At 65.0% G+C, this 27,668-nt stretch overlaps 1 protein-coding gene across 4 annotated transcripts in view; it reads right to left on the minus strand.

The window, feature by feature from the left end:
• Positions 1–27,668, minus strand: part of AGAP3 (ArfGAP with GTPase domain, ankyrin repeat and PH domain 3) — a 51,576-nt gene that overhangs the window by 6,308 nt on the left and 17,600 nt on the right. For 2 of the 4 annotated variants that reach the window (XM_059396099.1, XM_059396100.1), the window contains exons 3-12: positions 19,524–19,582; positions 19,190–19,277; positions 18,929–19,014; positions 18,666–18,807; positions 18,132–18,266; positions 17,853–17,980; positions 16,136–16,294; positions 12,609–12,701; positions 8,727–8,831; positions 3,330–3,498 (exon numbers count right to left, since the gene is read on the minus strand). In XM_059396099.1, the coding sequence (XP_059252082.1) occupies positions 3,330–3,498; positions 8,727–8,831; positions 12,609–12,701; positions 16,136–16,294; positions 17,853–17,980; positions 18,132–18,266; positions 18,666–18,807; positions 18,929–19,014; positions 19,190–19,277; positions 19,524–19,582 (1,164 nt within the window). Of the gene's footprint in view, positions 1–3,329; positions 3,499–8,726; positions 8,832–12,608; positions 12,702–12,860; positions 13,801–16,135; positions 16,295–17,852; positions 17,981–18,131; positions 18,267–18,665; positions 18,808–18,928; positions 19,015–19,189; positions 19,278–19,523; positions 19,583–20,852; positions 22,225–27,668 lie in introns of those variants that run through there. The other 2 variants (XM_059396097.1, XM_059396098.1) reach the window with 2 other exon arrangements.

Here is a 27,668-nt window from a genome sequence, read left to right on the forward strand (position 1 = left end):
GCCCCTGCACCCCACGTTCTAGTCCGCATATGCCAAAGCTCTGCCTCAGCTTTGATGCCATTCTGACGAGAAATAAGTGTATCAGATTCAAGTAATTATGTCTAATTAGTATTAGTAATTATCCTGTTGGGCTGGAGAAAATTAATCTTTCGTTTCCCATCAGGGAAGAATGGCAGAGCCAAGGGGAACCAAAGGCTCCAGGAGCGCCGAGGCCCCGGGCCGGCAGGGTCCCCTGTGCCCTCCGAGCTGTCCCGCCTCCCTCAGCACCCAGTCCCTGCAGGGAGCCCAAGGGAGAGCCACGGGGCCTCGGAGCCCACGACAATTCGAGGACCTCCACTGCCCTCTCCCCTCAGTCCACATAAGGACCACGGACGGAGACCGAGGCCCGAAGGCGGCGGTGGTGGGGAGTCTGAGGACGGGGGGCCGGGGGGGCCATAAGCGAGGTGTCACACCTCGGAACGCAAGGCAGGAGAGCAGGCCAGGGGCCGAGGTTAGTAAGGAGGCAGAGACAGGGCCTGGAGCGGGACGAAGTGCGCGAGAGCAGGCGGCACACTCAGCCTCAAACCAGTGCCGGGAGGACACCGGTGGGGTTTCTGGAAGTCTAAGAATGGAAGCCCTGGGCGGAAGCCACTAGAAGGTAAAGAAACAGGCCGGACATCCCTAATGCTCCGGGGACCATGCGATGCGGAGAGGGGGAAGGCGGGTTTTGGATTTCTGTTGTGCTCGTCCTAACACCCCAGGCAGGACCAGACCCACAGTGAGTGCTCCCGAGCACACGCGAGGTGCCCACGCCGCCCTCCAGCCGACCCCATTTCCAGTCCCCTCCAGGCAGCGCGCTGAGCTCCCTCTCCGGAACCCCGCCTCCCTGGCACTCCGGCCTCCCGGGTCCCTGCCAGCTCAGCCTCCCTCAGGGGCCCCTCGGCTCCCTGGCAGGAGCCCTTCCAGAGAGGCAGACGCCGGTCCAAACTTCTCAGAGACCTTGCTCCTGCCCCCGGTCCTGCATCCGTCCCCTCCTGGGCTCCAAATCTTCTCCCTGCCTCCTCCCGAGCCCCACCCAAAGCCACCCCAGGCCCCACTTCCTCCCCAAGCCCCCCAACTCAAAACCCCGAGGGAGGGAAAGTGCTTTCCCTTTTCTTTGTTAATTCTTCCCTCATTACGCCTGCAATCCCACAATCAGTGTGCACTGTAATTGTCGAATTTGATGCTAATGATTAATGAATTAAACATGGAGCCATCAATTAGTCCTCGGAGGATAATTCTGCATAAAGCAGCGGATAATGTAATTACAGTAACAAAGATAATGAGATGTTAACATCGCCCGGTGAGCGGGAGACATGTGTGAGTGTGCATGAGGTCGGTGCTGGCGTGTGTGGTGGAGGGGACACGGGCTCGGGGGAGGCTGGCGTGTGTCCGTGGGTGCTGGTCGTCCTGCGGGTGAGGGCACCGTGGGTCTCTTCGTGTGCACTTCTGCCCCCCAGGGGAAGGCTCAAAGGGTCCAGGACTGCGACAGGACAGAGTGTCTTACTGTGTCCCTCCCTTTGGGGAAACAGCCCAGTCTTGCTACCTGACTTCCAGGCAAGGCTCCCCGCCACCCCCGGCTTCAGAGTACGGATATCTTCTTCCTCCGTGGGATACGAACGCACCAAGCCAGATCAGAGGCTGCCTCTCACTGTGCACCTGTGGGTGCAGCTCCGGGAGAGCTCAGGGCCCTGGCCCTGCCCTTGCTCGCCCGTGACCTCCCAGCAGCCCAGACATAGCCCTCCGCGCAGAGCCCTGAGGACTGCCTGGGGCGACAGTTCTTACCACTGGACCCCCCCCCCACCTGCCCCAGTGCACCCCCATGGGAGGCTCTCAGCAGTGCCCCCCACTGCCTGCCCCACAAAGAGGGGGTGCTTTTCTCACTAGCTTTCTTCCTTCCCTTAGTCCATTGGAGCTCTCCCTCTGCACGGTTCACGGGCTTCTCTACGAGCTCGGGGTGGCTTAGAGGGTAAAACATGGCTTTTCAAGTCAGGCACACTCCGGTCCAAACCCCAGCTCTACCACTGACTGCGGAATTCTACAGACAAGTTACTGAGCCTCGCTGAGCCTGTTTCCTCATCCATCGAATGGGGCGGAGCATCGCAGCTTCACGGAGCAAAAGGAGCCTGACCTAGAGCAGCTCTGGCACACGTGTCCATCAGCCAACGGCACCCCGCCCCTCCCTGTGACCCCCGACTGCCCAGCGGAGCCGAACACAGGCCACGGGCCAGGGAGCCAGGTGTCCCTGTGCCTCCGACAAGGAGGCCACCGTCTGGCCTTCTTCTCTGGACCCAGAGTTGTGCAGTGTGGGTCCTACCAGCCTTTTGAGAGGGCCTGTTCCATCCACTCCAGACTTAGCACCCAGCTCCCATCAACTGAATGTCCCTAGTGGCCTAGGACTTTGATGAGCAGAGCACCCTGGGGCAGGGACGCGCTGGCAGCCCCTGGGAGGGCAGGACAGTGTCGTAAGCAGCTGTTTCTGGGCGCAAAAGGGGGTCCAGTCACCTGGGACAGCAGAGGGAGAGTGAAGTCTTGGAAATGCCAAGGCAGATCTGGGGCCTGGGGACTGGGGAGGGACAGTGGCTTAGGAGCCCCAGGGGCCTAGCGAGGCAGGCAGAGCTGGGGACAGAAAGACCCCTAAGCATCATTCACCCAAACTCACAGCGGCATCTAGAAAGGTAAGCGGCGCTCAAGGAAGAGCTGCCACACCGTGAGTTCCGAGTCTCTGGGCCTCTAGCTCTTCTCCCGACCCCGCCAGAAGCGTGGCAGAGTCCGCCTGGCCTCCAGCTTCTCCCGAAGCTCAGTCCTCTCTGAGCGGAGACCCGACCTCTCGCTGCAGACCCCAGCGTGCTCGCCAGGTGAGCTCCAGGGAGCCCTGGCCGCGTCCACCCCCCCGCTGCCCCCCTGCGCACGCCGGGCTGCGATGCTGCTCCGCATGCGAGACCCCACGCCCACCGCCACCCGCCCCGGTTGGTTCCCGCTGAGGAGAAACAGTGCCAGGACCGCAGACGGCCCCCGGCAGCACGAGGCTGTCTGGCCCCATCCCGATCTCCACACCGCCTGCCCGGCCCCGTGCCGGCCGCTCCCTCAACCTGGTCCCAAGAGGCCAGCGCCCGGGCAAACGCATCTGGCTGAGCAGGACTCGGGGGGACGAGCACACCGGGAGCCCCGAGCACCCAGGCTGGCTGGGACAGAGGGAAGCCCCACAGCGCCCACCTCCTCGGGCCTCCACAGCCGCCCTCCCCGATCTCGCCGAGCAAAGCGGCCTCGCTCTCCGGGCGCCCCCACCCCTGCCCGCAGCAGCCCCTCACCTGTGCCCCCGCCCAGCTGCGAGGTGCTGCGCTCCGAGGCCAGGCCGTTGGCCCTCGGGCTGGTGCCTGGGGCCGTGGCAGGGGTGGCGCGGGGCAGGCGCTTTCCTGGCACTTTCACTGTGGTCCGCAGCAGGTCGATCTCTTTGCCGTGGATGTTCTGCATGTAATCCTAGGGGCCACGCAGACAGACGAACACGTGTTAGCGCCGCTCCTCGTCTCCGGCGCTCACCCGCCAGCTCACACATCCCCCCCATTCCCCGGTGCTGCAGGGAAGGGGAGGGGAGGGGAGGCCCGAGGTTTAGAAAGCAGGACAGTGAAGCCTACGGAGGATGTCCAGGTCTGGGCGACACCCAGGGTACTGGGGACCCAGGGCAGCTCTAGGGGGACGCAGGCAGCAGGGCGCAGGAGCAGGGCAGAGAGAAAGGCCTGGACCCCAGAGCTGAGGGCAGGGAACCGCAAAGCCTAGAACAGCCCTCACTTCCTGACAACAGTGCCCGACGATAAGCATCCCTTGAACAATTAAAAAGAAACCTTCGGAGCACAGAGACAGGTCCCCGGTTCCACAGACGCCAGTGGGGCGCCTGATGAGCACAGTAACAGCAGCCGGTATCATCATGCCCCCCCCCCAGCCCCTGCCCATTCACAGGGCTGGGCATTCATGCCCACAGGGGCACACCGCCCCTCACGTGACCCTCCTGGCAGAGGTGACCAGGGCTACTTTACAGCTGAAGGAACCGAGGCTGACAAAGGCTAACCTGCCCGAGGTGACACCGTCAGAAGGTGGGAGAAGCGACTCAAGAACAGGCTCTGTGGACTCCCAGGGCTGCGCACTGAAGGCAGATGTCCCAGGCCCAGGCACTCAGTCAGCCCCCCGAGGGCCCCAGAGGGTGGGAGCCACTTGGCGCCTTAGGCCCCCACCATTCCTGCCATCTGGACATGGCCTGCGAGGCCCATGGTGGAGCGGCCACGTGGGGCCACCAAGCAGAGCCCGGCCCGTCAGCTTCCTGCTCTAACCCCGAGCCTGGCCAGGGCCTGAGCTCTCCCCACAGCTGCTGCGGTCTCCTTGCCCGATGGCAGACTCCCATCTCCCATTTCCCTGTTTCTAGTACCTTCCCAGCTCACGTCCCAGATAAAATGTGGCCAAAATCCCTTCCGGAGAGCAGAATCCGGGTGGGAGGTGTCCACTGATCTCCGGAGCTCCCCGGTTCAGACCCTGATCTGCTCTCCTCCGTCAGGACCTGCCCTCAGCTCCCCGCGGACCCGGTCCGGGGGTCCGTCTAGCGCGCCCATCAGACCTCCTGTCGCCCAGCAGCCTTCCCACCTCCTCACCCCTTGGCTTCGGGGGAAGGGACGGCGTCCTCGACTTGACAGCGCAGGTGGAGAGCGCTGCCGTTTGGGAAGCAAGGCAAGGGCAGGGGCCGAGCAGGGACCAAGAGAACATCCAGTAGAAAGGGGTCACCCGGCACCAAGGAACCATGAGAAGGTGCAAGTGTCCGGCCAGGAAGAGAAACAAGAACAAGGAAGTGGCACCCCATGCCAGGTTCACCTCCGAGGCGGGTCATCGGGGGAGGGGACCCGTGGGAGGGCCGTGGGGACGGGAGTGCAGTGATCTCCTGGGCCCCAGCCAGCTGCAGTGAGGACTGGCCAGGCCCGGAGATGCCCTTCAGGACAGAGGGACCTAGTCGGGCCCCGAGGAGAGTGACCCCCCGCGGCGGGCGCACGGAGGAGCTCCCTCCCACGCAGCTCGGGGCTGCGTCTGTGCATAGAAGGTGCCAGGCCCAGCCTTGGGCTCAGGGGGCCGGGGGAGCAGTCTCCACCCGTGGACGGACTCCCGTGATGAGCCCCCCCAAACTGTACCCTGCTGTCAGGGTTCTGGCCCTGTGCGAAGCCTCCGTGCCCTGGTGCCGGGGAAGGAAAGAAACCCAGGAGGTCCTTTCCTGCCCCCGCCCTGTGTCCCCTCTAGCTGCCTGTCCCCAGCAAACTCAGCCCCCCTGCCCAGGCACTGCAGGGCCCCTGGGGTCCTGCTCTGGGCCCGGCGTCCAGCATGAGGCCGCCTCACAGGCTCGGGCCCCACGTCCCACTGACCCGGCTTTGGCACGCACCCGGCCCGGGTCCCTGCACACGGTCACATCTTGGATCCGCTGTTCCAGACGACTGTCAACAGCTGGCTGGGCCGAAGGCACAGCTGCAGTCCCTCTCCTGGGGGAGGGGCTTGGGCCGCTCTAGTTCACAAGGAGGTCACGGCCGCGGCAACAGTCCCCGAGACGGCCTGGGGATGCCTGTGTCGGGACATGGCCAGACGCCGACCCCGCACCAGGAACACCAGTCAGCGGCGGCCGTGAGGGGCCTGGTCCCCGGGAGCAGCCGGACCACAGCGGACGGACAGACGGCGCTCATGGCACTGCGGGCCGGGACCCTTGGGCCCCATGCCCGGCTCCAGCCCCAGGCTGGGAGCCAGCACCCGACCCGGGGACAGCGTCCCCGCACGGAGCGCGCGGAGCGGTAGCAGGGACGGGGACAGCGGGGGCAGCGTGACGGCGTTTCCCTCCGTCAGCAGAACAGGGAGCGCGGCGGCGGCGGCGGCGGCTCAGGAGAGCGGTCACCGCGGCTGCCTTTATTACCCACCATCAAACAGCAATTTCTTCCCCAGCCTCCTCGCTAATTACCCAGCCAGCGTTCTCATCTCGTTTTATTACTGGAATTAACAACGAGTTCAGAGCGTGGAAAGCTATTAAGATGTGTGATTAAGCCACATTCAATTAGTTTCTACAAACAATTTAATTGATGTTGCAGATAGAATTAACAGAAGGTGATTGTGTGAATGGCTCCGCGGGCTGCAAATGGGGGAGGCCGTGGCGGGCTCTCTCGGGCCAGGCGAGGATGGGGCGTGAGGCTCGAGGCCGGCCCGGCAGCCCTTCCTCCGGCAGAAGGTGAGTCACCCCTGGGCCGTGATGGCAGCAGACAAGGCCGCGAGGGGCGTGTGCACCTCTGGGGGGCCCGCACGGCCCCTCCTCCGCACAGCTCCCCCGTGGAGGGAACCTCCTGGGAAGCCGGCCGGGGGGTGCCCGCTTGCAGCCGTGGACCAAGAAGCCCGCGCCGCTTGGGAAAGGGCAGCCACCAAGGGAGGAGGTCAGGAAGCGAGGGGCAGACGGCGCGGGAGGCCTTCGCTAGCACGGACTTGACCCTGTTCACGCGGTGGCACGGGACGACCCCCGTGCGGCCTTCGCGCCTACTTTCGCCGTCCCCACACCTCTCCCACCTGACCTGTGTGTCGCGGACGGGAAGAGAAGCATCCACGGGGCAGGGCTGCCGCTCTCCGCGTGAGCCAGCGCCTCCTGGCCTCTCGTGTGCAGGAGGACCTACATTTTGATGCCAGAGCCGACGGGCAGCCAGTGAAGAGCAGACGGAGCGCCTGTGCCCGCAGCCCAGCCTTTCCCTCAACCTATTCCTGAGGCCCCGTGGCCCAGACAAGAGGGGGCCTGGCTGGGTCAGGGGGTGGGCAGCAGAGCCACCTGCCTCTTAAGACTCACCTTGCAGGAAAGCAAGGACGGGCCTGGAAGCCCACGGCACCTGGACTCCGTGCCGGGCCCCTGCACGCACCCAGCCGCACCCAGTCCAACACGCCGGAAGGGCATCTGAGCTCCTCCGAGCGGCCCAGGCAGGCAGCCCGTCAGTGCCCTCCGTCCTCCTCATCAACAGTCTAGGCAACACTTGCCTGGATGGTGTGAACCCTCCAGCCACCTTCTCAGCCAGCCCCGAAGAGGGGCACTCTGGGTGTAGCACAGAAAAACCTGCATGGCGCTTTGCGGCAAAGTCACAGGCCCAGGTACCAGCTCAGCCAGAGGCAGGGTGATCCAGGCGGTCGCGGTTCTGCTCGCTCAACTGCTGGGCGTAAAAGCATTCCCTTCCCTTCCCAAACCCAAGCCAAACACAAGCACCCAACGCTTTCCTCCACGTCCCAAGACCTCTTTCCTATCCCTCTGCTCCACACTGGGCCTCCTCCAACACCTGGGACATGGGGACAAGCAGAAGGGACGTGGCCCAACTTGAGCAGCACAGAGCAGACAGAACGGGGACGGAGGCAGCGAAGGGGGAAAGCCAAGGCTACCCCAGCACAGCGGGGGGAAGCTGGGCTGCTTCCCTAGGCTCGCTCCCAGCCCCGCCGGCCAGGGGGGCGGGGGGGGGGGGGGGCGGACAAGTACGACTGGCTGGGAGTTAGGAGGCACGAGGCTGGCCTACGAACAGGCACAGTGGCTGCTCTCGGCTGGGGCGCGGTAGCTCTGCCACCACTCCGGGACAGAGGCCAGAGCCTGCGGGAGGCCCCGGGACTTCCTAAGACACCTATGCCTCGCTGCCTTTCACGGACTCAGCCACAGGACCAGGTCTGTGCACGAGGCAGCCGCCCAAGTCGGGCCAGCAGCCTTTGGCCCCTGAGTTAAGGGGGAGAAGGACCAGCGCTCAAGGAGTCAGACAGGGAGAAGCCCAGGAGGGTAAGGCTGGGCTCCGTCCTGACCGGAAGGGGACTGCCCACCAGCTCCCCCCAGGCCCGGCCTCGGTGCATCTTCTCGGCCCCAGTTAGGGCTGGCACCAGGGACCCCAGGACCCCCTGGGTCGGGCCTGACACCTCGTGCAGATTCAGAGACGGACCAGGGGCCCTCTGAGGCAGGTCCTGAGCTTCCGGGCCGGGGGTGGGGCCAGCCCACGTGCTGTGCCGGAGGGGCTTCGGAGGAGAACTCATTAGCCCCACAGTGGGGCGGTGACAGAGATGGATTCCGGTGACAGCTGTGTGCGGGAGCCACGCAGCGAGGGGAGGGGGGAGGCGGGAAGGGTAGGGGAGCCATCACGGGGCCACTCCGCCATTGCCGCACCCCGACACCCTGCCACGGCAGAGGCCAACACCCTCCAGACCCCTCCACCCACCACCACCACCAGTCCGGGGCTCCCCTTCCCCAGATGACCCGTGCCCTTCCCGGCAGCCCCGGCTTAATGGTCACCCCAGGGCCTAGGAACCCAGGGATCCCCCTGCTGATGTGGCTCCCCTAAGACAACTGGCTGACAACCACCGGCACCCCAACTTCACCAATTCCATGGAAACGGGCCCAGCCCAGCTCTCTGAACAAGGAGCACGTGGGCTGCCGAGGCAGCCGCTCCCGGGGGCTGTGCTCTCTCCGAAGGGCTCCGCCACCACGCCGGCTTCGTGGCTAAGTGCTCGGCCCGGGCTGGCGTCTCGGGGTCTGTGAGGCTCCCGAGCCACCCCAGTGCAGTCCTTTCTGAAGGGCAAGTGCCCCCGAACTCACTGAGGCCTGCTCCCCGCTAGGCTCCCCTCACTGAGGCCTAGACTCCGCCCCCTCCCCCCGGGCCACCCAGCTCCCCGCAGGGCCCCCCCCGCAGACTCACGTGCAGGCTGGGGTGGTAGGTAAGCAGCCCGTTGTCGCAGAGCGTCACGTACTTCTTCTTCCACTCCTTGTTCAGGGATTTGCCGCTTCGCTTCAGCAGCACGCCCTGAGGACAGAGGCCGGGTCAGGGCCAGCGCCAGCCCCACACGTGACAGGCCCCAGGAAGCGCACAGTGACACAAGATCACTGTGACACATCCTCCACCTCCTGTCCTTGTCAGAGGGGAGAGACTATGAGGACAGGAGCCGGTGGCTACCTCCAACCGGCCCATGGACCTCCCCCCACCGACCCCATCTCCCCAAAGGCCTGGGGCCAGGCCAGCACCTGGAGGGCAGTGCCGCTCCAGCCGTATGTCTCCAGGGTGAACAGGGCAGAAATCCCTAGAATGCCCCAGACACCGCAGTGCGAGCCCCAGCCACTGAGCCCAGAACGGGACTCTCTGGGCGAGCCCATGAGACTCAGTGTTGCGGGGACAGGAGCGGTGGGACGAACACGGGCCCCGCGGGAGCGAGGCTGTCCGTGTGTCCTGTTCACAGACACGCCCTCAGCACCGTGACCAGGCCCCGGACACAGCAGACGCCCAAGAAATGTCTCTGGAGGTGCGCCGGGGAAGCCAGAGGGCAGCGACCAGACAGAACGCCCCCGAGGGGAGAGCCCCACAAAAGGGTCTCAAGCGGGGAGGCATCAGGGCCAGCAGAGGCTAGGAGAGCAGGGGAAGCACCCGGAGTCCACCCCAGCGGGCACCAAAAAGGGGGGGCTCGAAGGTGTGACTCTGTACCAGCTCCTCCTTGAGAGACGGAGGCGTGGTTCTAAGACAAGGAAGAAAAAACAGAGATCGAGGGACTCGAGTGTGAGGAAACAGCATCGGCTAGGGTCCTGGGCCCCAGGCTGCGGGATAAACCCCCAATCTCTCACACTTCCGAAGAGAAGGATTGGTCCTGAACGGAGCAGGTGCGCCAAGGGGCCACCAGGCCCTCCTGCCTGATCTGCCCCGTGGGAACCCCGAAGGGGCGACAGTCTCCCGCCTCAGCAGATGTTTCCGATCTTGCTACCACTCCCTCCTCTCCATCGCCCTCAAAAGACAGATGCCGTCATGGGAGGTGCGGCCACAGGATATCGAGCTGGGAGTTCTGGATCACTCGAGGACACACTCTACGTCTTGGTCCCGCTCCGTGGGAGAGACCCCGTCCTCATAAGAAGCAACTGAACAAAGTGGTATCGATGGGACCTTCACTAGACCGTATGGGTAGAATATTCCCGAAGGCAGTCGGACCCCTGCCCTGTGGTCTGCAAAGGAGCCTCAGTGACCTGCTTCTGGGCATGGCATCCACCCCCTCCCTGGCCAGAAATGAGACACGAGTACAGCTGCTCCTTCCGCCCTGCCTGCAGACCACACCCCTCGGGACCGAGGGCCACATTCTGGAGAAGGCAGCCGCCAGCCTCCGCCTGGGGCCTCCGGGAGGGCTGGAGGGCCACGGCTGGGAGGGCCACGGCCACAGCTCAGCTGCTCCTCTTCTGCCTCCCTTCCACACCCCCGGCCTTCAGCGGGGGATTCTGCTCGAGCCTCTGTTCTCACATCCTTCCCACTGGAGCCCTGCCTTCCTTCACTGGACCCTTCATCTGCCTCACATTGAAGCCCTTCCCTCCTGGGTCCCTCCCAGCTCTGGGTCATGGGAGAGGGAAGCCAGGCTCTGCTCCCGTGTCTGCCCCCAGCTAGCCCTCAATATCAGACAAGTCACGTTGACTGCCTCGGCCTCAGTTTCCCCGGAGGGTAGGGAGAACCGACCTCCTCCCTCTTTCAGACACAGAATCGGGATCAGGATGCCGGGCTGGGGGGTGCGGGGGTTCTTGCTGGGAGGGAACCCTCTCCTACCCAGCACTCCCGCGCTCCGGCCCCTCCTTCGCCCAGGCCGGGTGCTAATGAGCTCAGCAAGTGCGCTGTCCGCGGGGGCGTGGGAGGACTGGCAGGAGGAAAGCGAGCGCAGCTGGCCAGGGACTGGACCCGCCGCCCACTCGCAGCGCCCCCTCCCCGGCCCGCCTCTCACCTGCCTCGCACCTGCCCACCCGCGCGCCGGGACGCGGAACGAGCATTAAAGGCCCGGCTGCCAGGCCTGCTTCCCATTCCTGCACACCCGGCCTTCCAAGGAGGGAGACGAGCTACGGGGGGTTCCTGCTCCCCTCCCTGGCCGGCCGGCTGCGCACGGCGGAGCAGGAAGCAATCTGGGGCAGAATGGGAGCGGTGCGGAGGCGACAGCCCCCAGAGGACCCGTTCCGCCGCCGCCTCCCTCCCAGCTCCAGCTCCGCCAGCCGGCTTAATTGCGGAGTCCGGATTGATTGGGAATGCAAATGGCAACTGAAATGCAATCTCCACTCCCAGCAGGAGTGGGGGGGAGGGGAAGGAACGGGCTGGGGAGACCGGGACACGAGGGCGGGAAGGGGGCCACGTGGGCCCTGGGCAGCTGGAGGTTGGGGGGAAGCACCAGGAAGGGCCAAGGGGCTGTGAAAACCAGAGTGTGGACGGTCCCCACCCCCACACCAGGACCCCTGCTGTGGCTCAAGAGCACCTCAGGTTGCTTCCCCCACCCCCCCACCTCCCACCCCCCGAAGGGTCCGCCCCTACTAGGGGGTCCTTGAGCTTTAGTGGCCTGAACCAGCCAGGCGACCCAGCCGGCCTGGGGTGGGGGGCCAGAGCCCAGGTGCAAGTTCACAGGGCTCCACCCCATCCCTCAGCTCCCCCTGCCCTCCATGTGGGGGATTCAGGGAACTGACAAATTAGCCTGTACCCCAAACAGGAAGGAGACATCCGGGGCTACCCTTATCTCAAACTAAGCACCCTGGAAGTAGCGTTCGTTCACGCATTACATGGTCCTGCGTGCATCCGGTTCCGAGAGCACTCGCGCCCCAAGCAGAGAGTGTCCGGCCTGCGTGAGGCACTGGGTCTGCACCACCCGGAGACAGGCAGTCACACCATCCACAGGTCTGTGGGGTCCGATGCTGCACCCAGACGCACAGAGACCGGCGAGGAGGCTGGGCACTGCCCCGGCCTCCCCAGGTGATCCTGCCGGAGCTGCGCCTGCCAGGCCCTGTATGTAGACGTCCCAGGGCCGGACGGAAGCAGGGACACAGGGCCTGGAGCGACAGGTAGTTCACCACCCGCCCTCCGGGACCGGACACCCTCTCTGGGCTCTCCGTTCTGAACGGACCTTCACCGTGGGTCAGAACCCCACATGAACAGAGGAATTCCGTCAGACTGCCCACGGCCCCCAGAAGGCCCGGCCTGGAGGGCCAAACCTTGACCATCCACAGCCCTGCCCCACACACCACCATCTCCGCACAAGGACGCCCTACTGTGTTCAAGGTCTTTTTCCAGACCCTGGACCCACTCGGGGGTTCTGGGAAGCTCCAAGCTCCCGGAGGCCCAGCCCTGCCAGGCAGAGACTCGGAAAGGAGGCGCCGGGAGGGGGCGGCTCAACTCAGCTTTTGCAGGGAACAGAGGCTCCCACGGAGAAAACGGCACCGATGAGCCCCGGGCAGGGAGCTGCCCTCGGCGTGCCCCTCAGGGTGCTCTCCCGGGAGTTCCTTTTCCCGGAGTGGGGAGTGGGGGAGTGGGACAGGTCCGCGGGGGCCACCCAACTCCTAACGCCCAGCAGGAGAGCCGAGGAGGACGGCAGGCGGCTCTGTGCTGCCCCCGTGTGGCCGTGCGGAGGAGCTGCCACAGCCGCCAGAGCAGCCAAGGGATGCCTCCAGCCCAGGCGGCAGCTCCTCCCAGACATTCAGGCCACATGCCCCAGGGGCCCGGAACAAAAGGACCATCGTCCGATGTTCCCTGAGCCTTGTCCCTCATGTCCAGCACTCTCTGGCCACCAGGGAAAGAAATGCTGACCTGTTTGATGGGGATGGCCCGGCCGCTCCCGATGCTGTCCACCTTGCAGTCGGCGGCCTTCTTCTCCCGGTCCAGGTCAGCCCCCTTCCGAGACTGCAAGAGAAAAGAAGAGGCGTGTTACGGGGGGCCCAGGGCCCACGGGGGACAGCAGCCCACCTGCACTCCCCTGCCCTCCCCGCCTCCCTCCTCCTGGGCAGGCCCTAGCAGGGGCAGGGCCGGGGCGGCGGGACCGGGAAGGAACGGAGACACGAGTAGTCCAATGGGTTTATTCTTACACACGGCACCATACAGAGCAGCACAGGTCACTGAGCCAGGCCCGCCCCTTACAGGAGAGCAAGGACACGGAATAGCGAGGGCGCGAGGAGCCCGCACGCAGCCCAGGGGGCTGGGGCTTAAGAGAAGGGAGGGGGCGAGGAGAGGTGGACGGTGGGGCTGAGGGAGAGCGGGGCGCACGGGGCACGATAACCAGGGAGAGCAAAGTCCAGAAGTGAGTGGGCGGTGGCCCGTCTGCGGCACAGACACCACACGGCACGTTGCACCGAGCGCGGTCGGCGAGGCCCGAGGGGCACAGTGGATGGAGAGAGAGAGGAGAGAGGCCAGAAGAGGCCCTGCGCCCCTGCCGGGCTCCTGGGGCAGAGCCCGCCCCAACGCGGATCCTAGGAAACGGGGAGGCCAAGGGGGGGAAAGGCAAGCGCGCGGCGGCGGCTGTGGCGTCCGGAGGAGCGGAGCAGGAACGCAGAAGTCCATGCAGGAAGGAGCAGAGGGGGGAGGGGCAGGAAAGCTCCCCCCAGGAGCGGCTGGGCCGGGCCGGGCGCTTGGACGCCCCCGCCCCTCTGGGCCTTGTTGCGCTGGCCTGGCGCCGGGCGTGGGGCCGAGCTCCCTTCTTCTCCATGCAGCGAGCCTGGCGCACGCGTCCAGCTGGGCCTGGTCCCCCGGCAGCCCCCAGCCGCGGGCTCCAGCGTTCCTAGCCTTCCCTGGGGGTGGGGGTTAGTTACAAAGGTTCCTGTGGGTCTCTGGAGTGGGGAGCACGGCGGCCGCTTCTCATCTGAGAGCAGTCCCAGGGCCCGGCCCGCCTCCGGCCCCGACAGGGGAGAATGTCCAGAGGTGCTGTGTGTCACCACCTGGTCTTCTAATTTGGAAGGAGTTGGAAAGGCCTTTTTGTTGATGAAAAGTTGGAAACAGTGGCACATATCTGCAAATATCGAAAGAATAAAGATTTTGGCAAGTTATACTCAAGCCCCACACGAGTCGGTCAGCACTGGTGAGGGCAGAGACCCAGGTGCCTGGGGAGAGGCGGCAGCGGGATGAAGAGGAGGAGGAGGAGGAGCACGAGGACGAGGCGGTGGCGGCAGGGGCCGCTGGGCGGTCCAGCTCATCGGGAATGATCGCCACTGGGCGGCTGGGGCCCCCATCCCTTCCTGTTCTCCCAGGCCACCAGGAGCCCAGGGCACAGGCTGGGGGCACAGGACTGCCCCCTGCAGGTCGGGGACGCACAACCACGGGAGCGGGAAGAACCGGGCCAGAGGCCTCTGCCCACAGCCCCACCATCAGCACCTGCCCGGGGCTTCTCCTGGACGCCACAGCCTCTGCCCCTACGGGCCAGGGAGGAGGAAGGTGGAGGAGACCGCTGCCACCAGGCCCCCGGACCAAAGAGCTGCATGGGGGGAGGGGGGTGCAGCCTGCCACGGCCAGGCTGGTGAGCCAAGAGGCCCCCAACCAACCACCAGAGGGTTCCCTGGGAGCCCAGAGGGGCAGCCCCCCAGGATGGGAAGCAGGGCAAGAGTGGCAACACAATGAGTACATGAGGTCACGGGGGAGACTGGGGACATCGATGGCCACATCCAGGGGGTGGGTCACAGGGACACCGGCCACGGAGCAGGCGTGGCTCTGCTGGGGACGATGACAAGGGCAAGAAGGTGACCCCGACAGCGACGATGGTGGGGAGGTCCCGAGACGCACCCCGAGAGACGGACGGGTCTCGAGGCCTCCTCGTGGACAATGGCGCGAGGGAGGTCACCATGGAAACAATGAAAAGGAAAAAATAAGGTCGCCACAGTGAGGATGGAGAGAGGGAAAGGGCCCGGGGGAGACTGGACGGCAGGCGGAGGCAGCCCAGCAGGCAGCGGGGAGCGCGGGGCCAGGAGCGGGAGGGCCGCGGCGAGGAGGCTGTGAGCCGGGCGTGCACGCCGGGCAGAGGGCGGCAGGAAGGACAGCAGGCCCGGCAGCGGAGGAAGTGGGAGGTTCTGGATGGGGCAGAGGGAGCAGGGGCGCAGACAGCGGCCACCGCAAACACAGGCACCCGGGGGGCGGGCTCTGCGACGGTGGGCACAAGCAGGCAGCCCAGGGCGGTGCGTGGCTCAATGGGCATGAACAGAAACGAGATGCTTCGAGTCGAGGCAGGCTGGGGCTGGGGAAGTGCCATGCGCAGCAGCGGCCATCAGCAGAGACGAGGAGGGGGCACGAGGCAGGCACAGCGGGGACAGGGGTGGGCAGACCGGGCAGCGGTGTGCTGGGCAGGCGGAGGCGAGAATGAATGGACGAGGCCTGGGGGCACGGGCTCTGTCTGGACGGGGCTCCTCAGCGCCTGGCAGGGCCTGCCGGGCCAGCCGGACCCAGGACCAGGCCGAGAGCCAAGCCCTGCTGCTCGGAGAGAGGCGCGCGCGGACTGACGCGGAAGCACCGAGGGATCTCCTGCGAAGCCGCACGGGCAGCTGCCCCGCCTGCGCCTGACCCAGGGCTCCCAGAAGGGCCCGGCCGAGTCCCAGCCGGAAGCTGAGAGTGTGGGGCAGGCACTGGGTCTCAGGGGCCGGGCCTGGACAGCCAGCAGACTGGGGGCGCCCAGGGGTCGAGGGGCTGGGCCTCTAGCTGCGCAAGGGATGTGGGTCCCACGTGGGAGGTCTAAGAGGGGAGAGGACGAGCCCGTATGGGGGCCCAAGGCCGGGCAGTGGGGTGCAGGCTAGGCCGCAGGAGCCAAGACCCAGGGGAAGTCATCTAGGCCCTCAGCGGAGCCGCCCTAACAGCAGGCAGGAAGCTAAGGTCAGGGAGAAGGAGCGGGATGTGGACAAGGAGCTCTGAGCCCCAGTTCTAGCTCTGCCAGCTAACCCTCCGTGTAGCCTCGGGCAAAGCCGTGGGGGCCTGATCCCCAACTGTGGAATCGAGGGTGCCGGGGGCATCAGAGCAGACGTGTCTGAACTTGCCTCCAGCTGGGGCCAACAAGCCCCCCGAGCTGGAAGGGGTGGGGGGTAGTGTGCGGCAGAGACAGGAGGGCCTGTGTGTGTTGGCCGCAGGCGGTCCCCTGAAGGCTCAGAGAAACCGTCTAGAAGAGTCTGGATGTGCAGGAGGGCACGGGGAAGGAGCCTAGAGAAGCGGCGTGTGTCTGTGTGGATGGCGTCTTGCTGACTCGGGCTGCTGTGGCCCCGCATCCGTGGCTCTGGCCTGCGCCCTCCCGGTGGGGGGCTGGGGGCCGGGCCCTGCCTCGCCAGTGCCAGCGGCCGGGCCGGTGGGAGGGCGGCGCGCAGGGCACATACCGTGAAGATGTTGGAGCGCCGCTTGGACTGCTTGCGGACGGGTGTGGGGGTGGAGGAGGCCGCCACGGTCTCGATGCGCAGCTCCCGCTGGCTGACGCTGGGGGTGGAGGGGACTGAGGAGGAGTAGTCGCTGAAGGCGCTGCTGCCGCCATTCGTGGCCTGAGGACAGAGAGGGCTGCTGAGGGCTGCTGAGGGGGAGCGGGCCCGGGGCCGGGTGGCAGGCGGGAGCTGGGGGCCCCTGTGGTGGGGGGACCTGGCCTGGGGCTCGCGGGGCAGGAGAGGAGGCCGGCGCGAGCCAGCCCCCGCGGTCCGGGGCTGCCTGGCTAGGGTCCCCGCAGGCGTGCTACCATGCCTGCCCGTGAGCCGAATAGGGTCAGGGTAAGTGCCAGGGGCAGGGGAGCCCTGCCTCACAGTTGGGGCGGGGGACGGTGTCGGGCATGAGGGAGCAGGTCCCCTTGGATGAGCCCCCAAGTCTGTGACACGGGCCGAAGATGTGGGAGGTCAGGGTTGGGCGCAGGGTGCCCAGGGAGGCTGAGGTCCCCTCCCGGACAGCGTGTGCGCCGGGGGCAGGGCTACGTGAGAGCCGAGGCCGAGTGTGGCCAGGAGCCGAGACTGCTCGCAGAGGAAGCAGCAGATACGGGACAGAGGGAGAACGGAAGAGAGACAGAGGGGAGCACAGGGAGCACAGGGTGGGGACAGAAAGCGCACGGCCGCAGCTGCTCCCGGGAGCCAGGACACACGCGCGGCACAGCGAGGCCTGCTCCCTCGCTGCCCGCAGGAGGCTCGCTAGCAGAGAACGCGCCCCGCCCTGACAGCCTCCTTGAGTCCTCCCCTGCACAAAATGTGCAAAATGCCCCCAACGGCTGCCCCTTGGCCACAGAGCCACACGGCAGGGCCCGCAGGCCATCACGCCCGACCTCTGCTGGCTGGCGCGCGGAAAGACCCAGCGCTCTCCCTTCCTTGCAGGTGGGGACGCTCCCACGGAAACCCCTGCTGGCTCCCGAAGCACGAAGGAAGGGCCTCTGGAAAGGCAACCGGGCCGCCATCGGAAAGCCGGGGGGCCGGGGGCCCTCGAGACTCCAGCTCTCGACAGAAAGAGAGCGGAGACGGTCGGCTGGACTGCTGAAGCCAGCGCACCTGTGCCCATGGCGGGGCTTTCTGCAGAGCAGGGGACGGACTGCAGAAGCTCCAGAAGGAAGCACCGGCCCGAATGCCGAGGGCCCCAAATTAACCAAGCAGGAAGTGGGCCGGCATCCCCAGCGGAGACACAGGAGGAACGCCAGCGGGACGTGGCTCAACACACGGCTCACACCCCACACGGCACAAAGGCCGCTGGCCCCTAGGGGGACCCGTGCTGCCCTTGTAACTGCAGGGCCCCCTGGTGAGGAGGGAGCAGGCCTGGGAGAGCCCCTCAGTGCCCCCCAAGTATGGTTCCACGGGGAGCGGCTCCCGAGCTAGCCTCCGGGGCTCCGGGGCAAGACAGGCGGCAGCAGGGACGGGGACAAGCGGGAGACTGTCACTCTGGGGCACAGGGGAGGCCGGGCCAGTCGTGCAGGCAACGGGGAGCTCAAGCCAGCGCTTTCACACTAATCACAAGGCGGGAGACCACACAGGGGACAAGGGGAGGGGCGGGGGGTGTGTGGGACACACAGGCAGGCAGACAGGATGACGGGGGCCAGGGGATGACGCGCGTGGGAGGCAGGGAGGCTGGCCGCACCTGGTTGATGTGCACGGCCGGGATGGAGGCGGCGGATACTGCCGAGTGGCTGGGGGAGTTGGGCAGTGACTTGCAGGGCCCGATGGCCAGCTGCTGCTTCTTCCGCAAGGCCACTACCTTCTGGGCCACTGCAGGGGACAGCAGAGTCAGTTACCCCTCTGGGGAAAAGGGAGAAGCCCAGCTTAGAGCTGCCCCCCGGGCGCACAGCCCCACCGGCCACAGAGCCTCCTGGGCCCCTGCTCTGGGCGTGCCCCCCCCCAAGCCCCGCGCCCGCGTTACCATCCTGGAAGACACGCTCCACGTTGAGCCCATAGGTCGCGCACGTCTCATAGTAGGTGCAGCGCTTCAAGTCCGTGGAGAGCTTGCGGGCCCTGCTGTCATCGATAACCCGTGGGTTGGCGGCACTGATGGCATCTGCGGGAGGTGGGAGGGGGGCCTTTACTCAGCCTGCTGAGAAGCGGTGCCACGGACGGGGACAGGCAGGCAGCGTGGGCTCCGAGGGTGCCAGCGGACCACGCAGAGCGCGAGCATCCGGGCGTCCAGGCCTCGTTCCAGCTCGGCCTCCGACTGGGAGTGGAAACGAGCTAGCCGCTCCATTTACGCATCCCCCAAGACGTGGACACGATCGTCACACAGGTGGGAGGCCCCAGCTGGGGAGGGTCCAGCACGCGGGGAGCAAGGAGGTGGTGCCCGCTCTGAGGCGACAGAGGAGGGGCTCAGAACCAAGCGATAATAGCAGGGGGCTTTCTCCCCTGGCCCCGCGCACCTCCATCCCCCCACCCCCCGCCAGAACGGCCCAGCGGGCCCGCTCACCCTGCGTGCCCACCAACACCATGGGCACCTCGCTGGCGTTACGGAAGCTGCAGAGCCGCAGGAAGTAGTTGTACACCGTCTGGAAGCTGATTTCATCCTCCAGGCTGAACACGAACACCACCGCATCCACCCAGGCAGCAAACTAGGGGGACCGAGCAGAATTACTACCCACACCCATTCTTGGGCGGGCGCCGCACCCTTCTGCACACACACAGCTTTGCCCAGGCCCAACCAGTGGCCCAGGGCCAGGGCAGGAGCATCACCTGGAGCTCAGGGGGGCCTCCTTCATCTCGGATCAGCAGCAGGTAACTCTGGCCATCCACCACAATCTCCTTCTTAAACCGACCCCCTAGGACAGAGTGCACGGTCAGGCCCCAAGCCGGGGGGAGCCCACAGCTACCGACAGAGGAGACAGGAGGGACCGGACGGCTGAGGGGCTCCAGCCCCCGGGCACAGACGACAGCCAGGAGCCAGAGGGGGCAGAGCGGCCAGCCTCACAGCCCAGGCAAGCCTGTGACGCTCACCTTCCGGGGACTCCTCCTGGACATAGGTGCCTGTCAGATAGCGGTGCACCAGGGCCGACTTCCCGCTAGACAGGTTCCCCACAATGCCCTGCGAGAGAGGAAGGAGCGAGAGCAGTGGTCAGGGGCGAGAGAGAAGACACGGGGCAGGAAAGACGGAGGACCCTCAGAAGAAGGGCCAGAAGAGAAAGCAGAACAGAAGTGGGAGGCCACAGAGAAAGGCCAAATCCAGAGAAGGCGGGGACTGGAAGCCGGGGAAGCATCGCCCGGACCCATTGCACTGGCCTGTGCCCACCCCGTCCCAGGGCGGCCTGGGGCCCCCCCAGATCTCACTCACCACTTTAAGCTCCGGAACCGAGCGGCTCAGGGTCCACTCCTGGCTGTTCACAAAGGAGTCTGCAGGAGAGAAGGCCCCCCCATCAGGACTGGGGAGGCACGCACACCTGGACCACCCACCGCCAGCTGTCTCCTACACTGCCCCTCCCTGGGCCAAGGCCAGAACACAGCACGGTCCCAATGGGACCCCAGCCTTCACCCGGTTCTCTAAAGAGCAGTGGGAAAATCCTTCCAGAGACGATGCCGCACCGATGCTCCTCAGGGAGGACTCTGAGAGGCGTGGGCCCAGCCCTCCCAGCTGGGACCTGTGTCCCTCCTCTCCCTTCCGTTCCGACAAGGTGAGCGATTCCCACCCTGAGCCACACCTGGGCCTGGCCCAACCAGAGCCCCAGACCCCAGGCGAGAGGCCTCGCCAGTGGTTCTCGGCTCAGACCCAAGCTGGGCTGGGCACCTGGCAGCTGGGCAGGGGGGCCAGCCTCCCGCAGCAGCGAGTAGGAACAGCTCACCCTCGAAGGGTGGGGCCACCCACCACATTCCTAGGCAGGGGTGAAGAGGGAGGAGCCCTCACCTGGCCTTGTTCTGTGAGGCGCAGGGTGAATGGGGAGCTATCTGGCCCTCCTCCCCAGACTCCTCCTCGGTGGGAGGCCACCACTTTCTTTCCCAGACAGCCGCCTCCTGGGCTTGCCCGCATTCAGGTCCAGGCCCTTCTCTTCTCTACCCTGCCTCTGGCGGTGTCCTGGGGAAGGGAAGCCTCCAGCTCCCCAGAGCTCCCTGCAGCCCCTCAGCCAGACCCCTTTTCTTTCCTCTTTGCATGGTAATGGACATCCACCAGCCAGCTCCAGGGGCCCTGACCGGCGCCAGCCTCTCTGCCCGCTTCCCCTCCCCCGGCTGTCTCAAAGAGTAGCCATCACCATCGATCGGGTCCACAGGCAGTCCCTCTGCTTTCGGGCAGAGGCAGCTAGAGGTGAGGACTCAAGCCCACCTGGAAGCCAGAACAGTGCGCTCTCCCCCTCCCCGGCCCCAGTGCCACACGTGCCAGCAGGCAGGAAGGCGCCCTTCCGTGCTGGTCTCACATTCCACCATGCCAAGGGCCAGAGGCAGCACCCGGTGGCAGGGGACCCAGACTGGACGCACCTGCAAGTCCTCCCGGGCCACAGCCACCTTCTGGGACCCATGAGCCACCCAGAGCGCGCCGGGTCGCGGGTCTCCCTTGGTCCCCGCCCGCAAGGCACACCCACCTCTCCCAGGCGGGCTCGGTACGTTCTCACACCCGCGCTCAACAAGGGCCTCCAACCGGAGAGGGCTTCCCCGGCCGGGCTCCGCGCCTTACCGCTCTGCGCGCCCAGGAGCCCGGGGGCCGCGGCGGCGCGGCGGCTCCACAGCGGCTCGGCGGGCGCGGGCTCCCTCCGGCGGAAGCGGCTGGTGAGGAGTCTCCAGAGGCCGGCGGCGGTGCGGGGTCGGCCGGGCTCGGGCGCGGCGGCGCGCGGGGCCTCGGCGCCCAGCAGCAGGTCGCGGCGGCTGGGGAAGGCGCCCAGGGAGCCGGCGTCGCCGTCGCTGCGGGTGCGCGCCCGGGGCAGCAGCCCGGACTCGGCGCGCCGGATCTCCTGGCCGCGGCGCAGGCGGAAGCTGAAGCTCTTCCTCAGCGCGGACAGGCCGCGCCGGGGACTCGGGGTGCCCCCGCCGCCGCCGCCGCCGCGCAGCACCTGCCAGCGCTGGCTGCTCCACAGCGAGGCGCCCCGCAAGAAGCCCGCGCTCCCCGCGCGGCCCAGCCCCGCGCCCGCGCCCTCGGCCGCCGCCAGCTCCAGGCGGTTCACCTCCAGGAACGTCATGCTGGTGGGCCTGGGCCGCGGCGTCTGGGCCCCCCGCGTGCGGCTGCGCCGGGCCGGCGCGGGGCTGGGCGCGGGGCTGGGCGCGGCCGAGCCGGGGAGCCCCGAGGGCGCGGGCCCGGGAGTCGGCGGGGGGCCGTCGGCGGGGCCGCGACGGCCCAGGCGCGGGCGCAGGAGGCCGAGCAGCAGGCTGCGGGCGCCGGAGGGCGGGGGCCCCGGGCCGCCCGAGCAGACGCTCCGCGGCCGCGCCGGCTGTTCTCGCGCGGCGCTCAGGGCGGCCTGCAGGGCGGCGGCGGCGCGGCCGGCCGGGGCGCCGTGCAGGTCCAGCGAGTCGCAGACGCTGAGGGCGCGGCGGCAGACGGCGGGCCGCTCCCGGCTGCAGCTGTCCCCCGGCGGCCAGCCCCGCTCCATGCTCAGGGCCCGGGGGCGAGGGCCAGGCCCATGGCGAGGGGCGCGGGGCGGGGCCCGGGCCGGGGCCGCGGCCGGGGCGCACGGACCTCCGGCCTCTGGGCACCTGGTGTCGGGCCCACGGAGTCCCTCAACGCTTCCACCTCGCAGCCGGCAAGCCCAGACCTGGAGAGGCCGGGAGCCGGCCCAGCAAGGAGAGGCGGCAAGCCTGGCCTGGAACACCCTGGAACGGTGGCGGGTGGCAGGGGAGTCAGCCTGCTGGGGCAGCCCCCGGAGCCCTCAGAAAACAGGAAATTCCAGCCCAGGGCTCCTCCTCGGATTGGGGCAAGTAGGTGAGGAGCTGTCATTAGCAGCCGGCCAAATAAATAACAGTCCTGAACACCACACACCGGGCCCTGTTTTGAATAGAAGTGGGCCACTTGCTCTTGCTCTAAAGGACCAAACAGGTGTTAAACACCACAGGGCTGGCATTGCAGTAAACTTAAGTTAGGAGTCAGGAAGCAAGTCATATGCCCTCTCTGACCCTCAGTCTCCTTGTCTGTAAAATGGGGGGCCTTAGTTTCTGGCTGAGACACTCTGAGGTTGGGAAGCTCCAGAAGAGAGTTGCGGGATGCGGCGGGCAGCTCTTCTGTTAATGGCCGAGGTCATCTTCTCCCTTGGAGACGATAAAATTATCTGGATTCAGTGAAGTGTCCTGCCTAAGGGCAGTGGAAAGTCAAAAGGTAACCTTCAGTCCTGGACTACACAGTTCTGGGAGAGTGACTCACTTTTGTGTCCCAGAGTCTCCAGTCTCCTGCTCCCTGGGTCTCCCCTCCTGTTCAGAGGCGGTCTGGAGGTCGGCTGGCCAAGGCGAAGTGCTTGCCCTCAGTGCTGGCCAGAGCCCGATCACCCTCTCTGAGCACAGACGCCTCTTCACTGAGTGTGGGCTGCACCAGAGGCTCATGCAGGGCTCACCCCAGGAAGGGGGCAGGAAGCTGGAGCTGCCCCGCTGTGCTTTCCACTGCATTTTAAACATCAGTCCTGTCCGAGGCCCTGCAGATGAGCTAGTCGACCATGGTCCTGAAGACCACGGGCGCACTGAGAGATGGACTGAGAAACGAGTTCAGGTCGTGGCAAGGATGGGAGGGCCTACATGGGCTTCCAAGAAACACTACTCCCCAACTTCCTCCACCCCCCCACTCTGCCCCCACCAGCCTAATTCCCAGTGTCCATCTCAGCCTCAGAACTCCACCCTTCTGGGTAGAAGCAAACTACAAGATAAAAGTGGCACATTCCTGAGGGGGCTGGGGTGAGGGAATGCCTGAGGAAGGCAGGGCCTCTCCATCCTAGGTGCTCCGAAGAGCCCAGAGCTGGAAACTTTCAAGTCCCGGGCTGGATCTCCCAGGCCTGGAGAGCCCCTGGGGGTGGTTTCGTATTTTCCTGGGACTACTTATTAACAGTGATGAGGATGGCTTCTCCCTCCCCAGGATGCGTTTTCCCCACCTAATAGACGGTTCCACGGACGAGCCTTTCCCAGGATCCTTCAGGCGTGGGGACGAGAACACAGCCCTGGAGTCCTGCATCAGTTCCCCACGTTTAAGTCTCCCACACTCCATCTCCCTATCTGCCTATCTGTCTGTCTGCACTCTCTCTCACAGACACACAGGGAATTACCTCCCCCCCCCCACAGAAGAACAGGGCTGCTCATTACGAACCCTCCCCACCCCAAACCAAGTGCAGGACAGCAGCTCTGTCCAGGGACGGAGGAGGGACAGGGACAAGGTGCCCAGCTGGGGACAGGCTGCTTCAGAACTCTGCTGGCTGTCTCAGCAGGAGAAGACCCCGATGGCCTACAAGGGGCAGAGGCCCCCAGATACACTCATATCTACTGTGGGAAGACAGGCGCCGGTGCCTCGTCCCCAAGACAGAAGAACATTTTACGTTCTCCGAGGCCATACCATTTCCCGGTGGCTCCCACGGCACCTGCGGAATCTAGTCCAGGCCAAGTGCTCAGTCTGGGTCAGTTCCCAAACCGGCAACAGCTTCCACTTCCTCCCCTGGCTGCCTCCCTCCTTCCCAGAAGCCTTTCCTGACCCACAGAAGCTAGCCAGAGAAGGACACCTGCTGACACAGAAATATCCCCGGGGCCATCGGGCCAGTAGAGGACCTTAGGGAGAAGAGCGAAGGCACAAATCTCTCTCCCTTGTGGCCTGTCTGCACGAGGTCTCTGTGTTCTGCCTGACAAGATTCTGCTCCAGAGAGCTCCACTCAACAGGGCCCGAAAGAAGTTAGGGCCATCCTAAAAAGCTTCAAGCCGGGATGCTGTAAACAGGACAGAAATTCCACGAGGCTAGCCCTCACGGGAGTTCTCAGCCTGCTAAGGTCCTCAGACACACCAGGCCAGCCCTGCTGGTGAGGGCTGAGAGGCTCCACGGCCATTTCGGGGGGAATTAAGAATACGGTGTCCCATGATGCCCCGCAGTGTGCTCTCTGCGGGAGGATGGGGACGGACCCCCCTGGGAGCAGAGAGTACAGAAAAGGAGCTGGGAAGTCGGAAAAGAGCAAGAGCCGACTCTGGAGGTGTCCAGGGCCGGGTGGATTGGACCCACTGCGGGGACGGGCCCGGGCCTGGGGGTGGCAAGGGGACATGACTGACCCCGACTACCACGGAGCCGGGAAGGGAAAGACGTCTGTGAAGCTGTGCCATGGGGGGGCACGGAAACCAAGCACTGTTTGTGAGCGAAGGGTGGCCCCCAGCCCCCACACCCCACACGACCTGGGACCTAGTCTCCGCTCAAATATTTGCCGGGGGTGACCCGCTGATAAGTGCTGAGGCGTGCCTGGCTGAGGCCACGTGCACCGCCCAGAGCCCGTGCACGTCCTTCCCCGCAGCAGAGAAGGAGGCCGGAGGGCACACGTGGTGGTGTGGAGGGAGAGACCTGGGCTCCTTCCCGCCGCTCCCAGGGGTCCCAGAGCCTCACAGGCCCTGCAAAGGCCGCCGGGCTCTCCGTGCCCACAAGGTGGCAGCAAAGCATCTTCTTCCTGAGGCCGAGGCGGGGCGGGAGGCGGGGAGGGAGGCGGGAGCAAGGTGGTGGGAAGGGGGGCGGGATGAGAGCCTGGAGCCCGGGCAGGTGGCCAGGGCCACACCCAGGGCTGCCAGAGGCGGGGTGGATGGGGAGTCCAAAGCGGAGGTGGGGGGGCACTCTAGGCTGCCGCCCCTCCCCCACTCCCCCTCCCACTGTAATGGGGGCAGGAGACAGCACCGCCCACGAGACCACCGCAGCGGTTCTCCCTCTGGGGAGGGAGGCCGACTTCTAAGAGATGGTCCCTGGCTGGGACGGTCACCTAAGGAGATAAATCACAGGCACAATGGTCTAGCAAAGAGCCCCAGTAGAGAGGCGGGGGGTGCTCTGGAGTGGAGAGAACCAGGTTCAAAGTCAGCCTCTGGCACCTACTAGCTGTGTGTCAGTCTACAGCCACTTTAACCTCACTGGGTCTCGGGGTTTAGCAAACCAGAAATCATCTCACCTTGCCCCTGAAGTTGCTACAAAAACCAGCACCGTGACTGTGGAGGGCCCAACACCGAGCCTGGCACAAAGCAGGGGAACAGGAAAAGGAGCCATTACCGGGGGACAGAGGGAGCAGTGACTCCTGTGAGATGCTGGAACAAATGAAACCAGCTTTCTTCAAGTCAGAAGCCTAGTGGGACATGCCGGCAGTCACACAGCAGCCCGGGCCTGGCCACTGCCAGTCCGCGTCTCTCCACCCCAAGACCGTGCTGGCAGACCTCGGACACCCCTGGGACCCCTTAGATCATGTCCTTCTCTGAAAATCTGCTGAAAGCTGTTCCAGACACAGTTGTGCCCCCCCATTTGTATTTTGAAGTCTTAACCCCCAGTCCTTTAGAAGGTGACTTTATTTGGAAATAGGGCGTTTGCTGAGATGAGGTCACGTCAGAGTAGGGTGGGTCCCTATTCCCCTATGACTGCTGCCCCCCTTTTAAAAGATTTTATTTATTTGACAGAGAGAGAAAGAGAGCATGCACAGCAGGGAGCCCCGATGCGGGGCTCCATCCCAGGACCCTGGCACCATGACCTGAGCCGAAGGCAGATGCTTCATGACTGAGCCACCCAGGCGCCCCTATGACTGCTATCCTTATAGAAAGGGGCAATCTAGACAGACAGACCATGATGGAGAGCGCGACGGAGGAAGACGGTGGTCCACAAGCCGAGGAGAGAGGCCTTCGCAGGAAAGGCGGCCGGGCCAGCCCACTCCTACCCGACTTGTGGCCTCCAGACCTGGAGAGAATGAGCGCTGCCCGGGAGCAGGGGGCGCAAGAGGGTGGGCTCCAGGGGCCAGGCAGGTGTGACTGCACAGAAGCGGCCTGGTCCCCGTGCCCTTCCGGGGCTGTTCAGGGGACCTGGGATTCCGCCCCCATCTCCCAAGGTCGGGGCACCAGAGAGCCCTCCTGTGGCTCCATCCCGCCCTCCCTGTGAAGAAGCAGAGAGGACCAAAGGGGCAAGCAGGGGTGGGGGACAAAGGGAGGAAACCAAGAGCGCCCTCTTCTGGGCAGTCCCCCAACCTGGAAACAGCCTTCTAGCACCCTCGCTGCTCCACACTAGTCTCCTCGGTTTTCTTTCTGGCCACAAGCTCTGTGCGAGGCTCAGGACTTCTGAACGGCCTCCTGAGCTCGTTCTCCCGTGGCACATCCTAAACCCCGAAGGGGGACCCGGACAGACACAGCTCCCTGCTCAGACGGAGGACCAGGAGCATGGGTCCTGTGCACGCTGTGCTCTGCCAAGGAGAGTCGGCTTTTCACCAGCGTCCGCACTCCTCCGACCTGCAGGGCCGGGGTGGACACTTACCACGCTGCCTCGCTCGGGGCAGGATTCCAGACTCCGAATGTACCACACTGTGCATGCTCCCTAAAGGCTACCTGCCTTTCCATCCCAGTTCTGACATATATCCTACATTTCATGTGTCTTTAAAAGTGTTCTCTTAAAAAAAAAAATTTTTTTTAGATTTTTAAAAAAACTGTTCTCTTCCTTCGAAACTGAGCCAAAAAGAGGGGATGGTGCCCGGGTGGCTCAGTCGTTAAGCGTCTGCCTTCTGCTCAGGTCATGATCCCAGGGTTCTGGGATCGAGCCCCGCATCAGGCTCCCTGCTCAGCAGGGAACCTGCTTCTCCCTCTCCTAACTCCCTCTGCATGTGTTCCCTTCCTCACTGTGTCTCTGTCAGATAAATTATAAAATCCTTAAAGAAAAAAAAAAAAACTGAACCAAGGTCCAGGGTAAGTCCCATGAGCTAAAAATCTGCTTCCTGTCCCATGGCTCCCAAAGGCAGTATGGTCGCTTGTCTGCTTTCACCTTATTTTTCCAAAAGTAAGACATCTTAATAAAGGAAAGGGGCACCAGGGTGGTGCTATTCACCAACTCTCAGTTTCAGCTCAGCTCTTGGGGTTGTGGAATCAAGCCCTCAATGAGCCCCGTGTGGGGCCCCATGCACGGCCAGGAGTCTGCCTAAAGACTCTTTCCGTCTGCACACACCCCCCCCACTCCCACAATCTCTCCATAAATAAATCCTTTTTTTAAATTTTAAGTATTTTATTTATTTATTTGACAGAGAGAGAGAGAGAGACAGCAAGAGAGGGAACACAAGCAGGGGGAGTGGGAGAAGGAGAAGCAGGCTTCCCGCTGAGCAGGGAGCCAGATGCGGGGCTCGATCCCAGGACCCTGGAATCATGACCTGAACCAAAGGCAGAGTCTTAACCGACTGAGCCATCCAGATGTCCCCATAAATAAGTCCTTAAATAAATAAATAAAAAGAAAGATTCCATAAAGTATAATAATCTCGCTAACTCTGCTCCGCGACAGAGGAGCTCTGGAAAGCGAGAGAAGTGGTGCCCAGTGGCTGAGAGCCGGGAACGCGGAGGC

This window comes from Mustela nigripes, chromosome 4 (assembly GCF_022355385.1).
Source record: "Mustela nigripes isolate SB6536 chromosome 4, MUSNIG.SB6536, whole genome shotgun sequence".
Taxonomy (NCBI): domain Eukaryota; kingdom Metazoa; phylum Chordata; class Mammalia; order Carnivora; family Mustelidae; genus Mustela; species Mustela nigripes.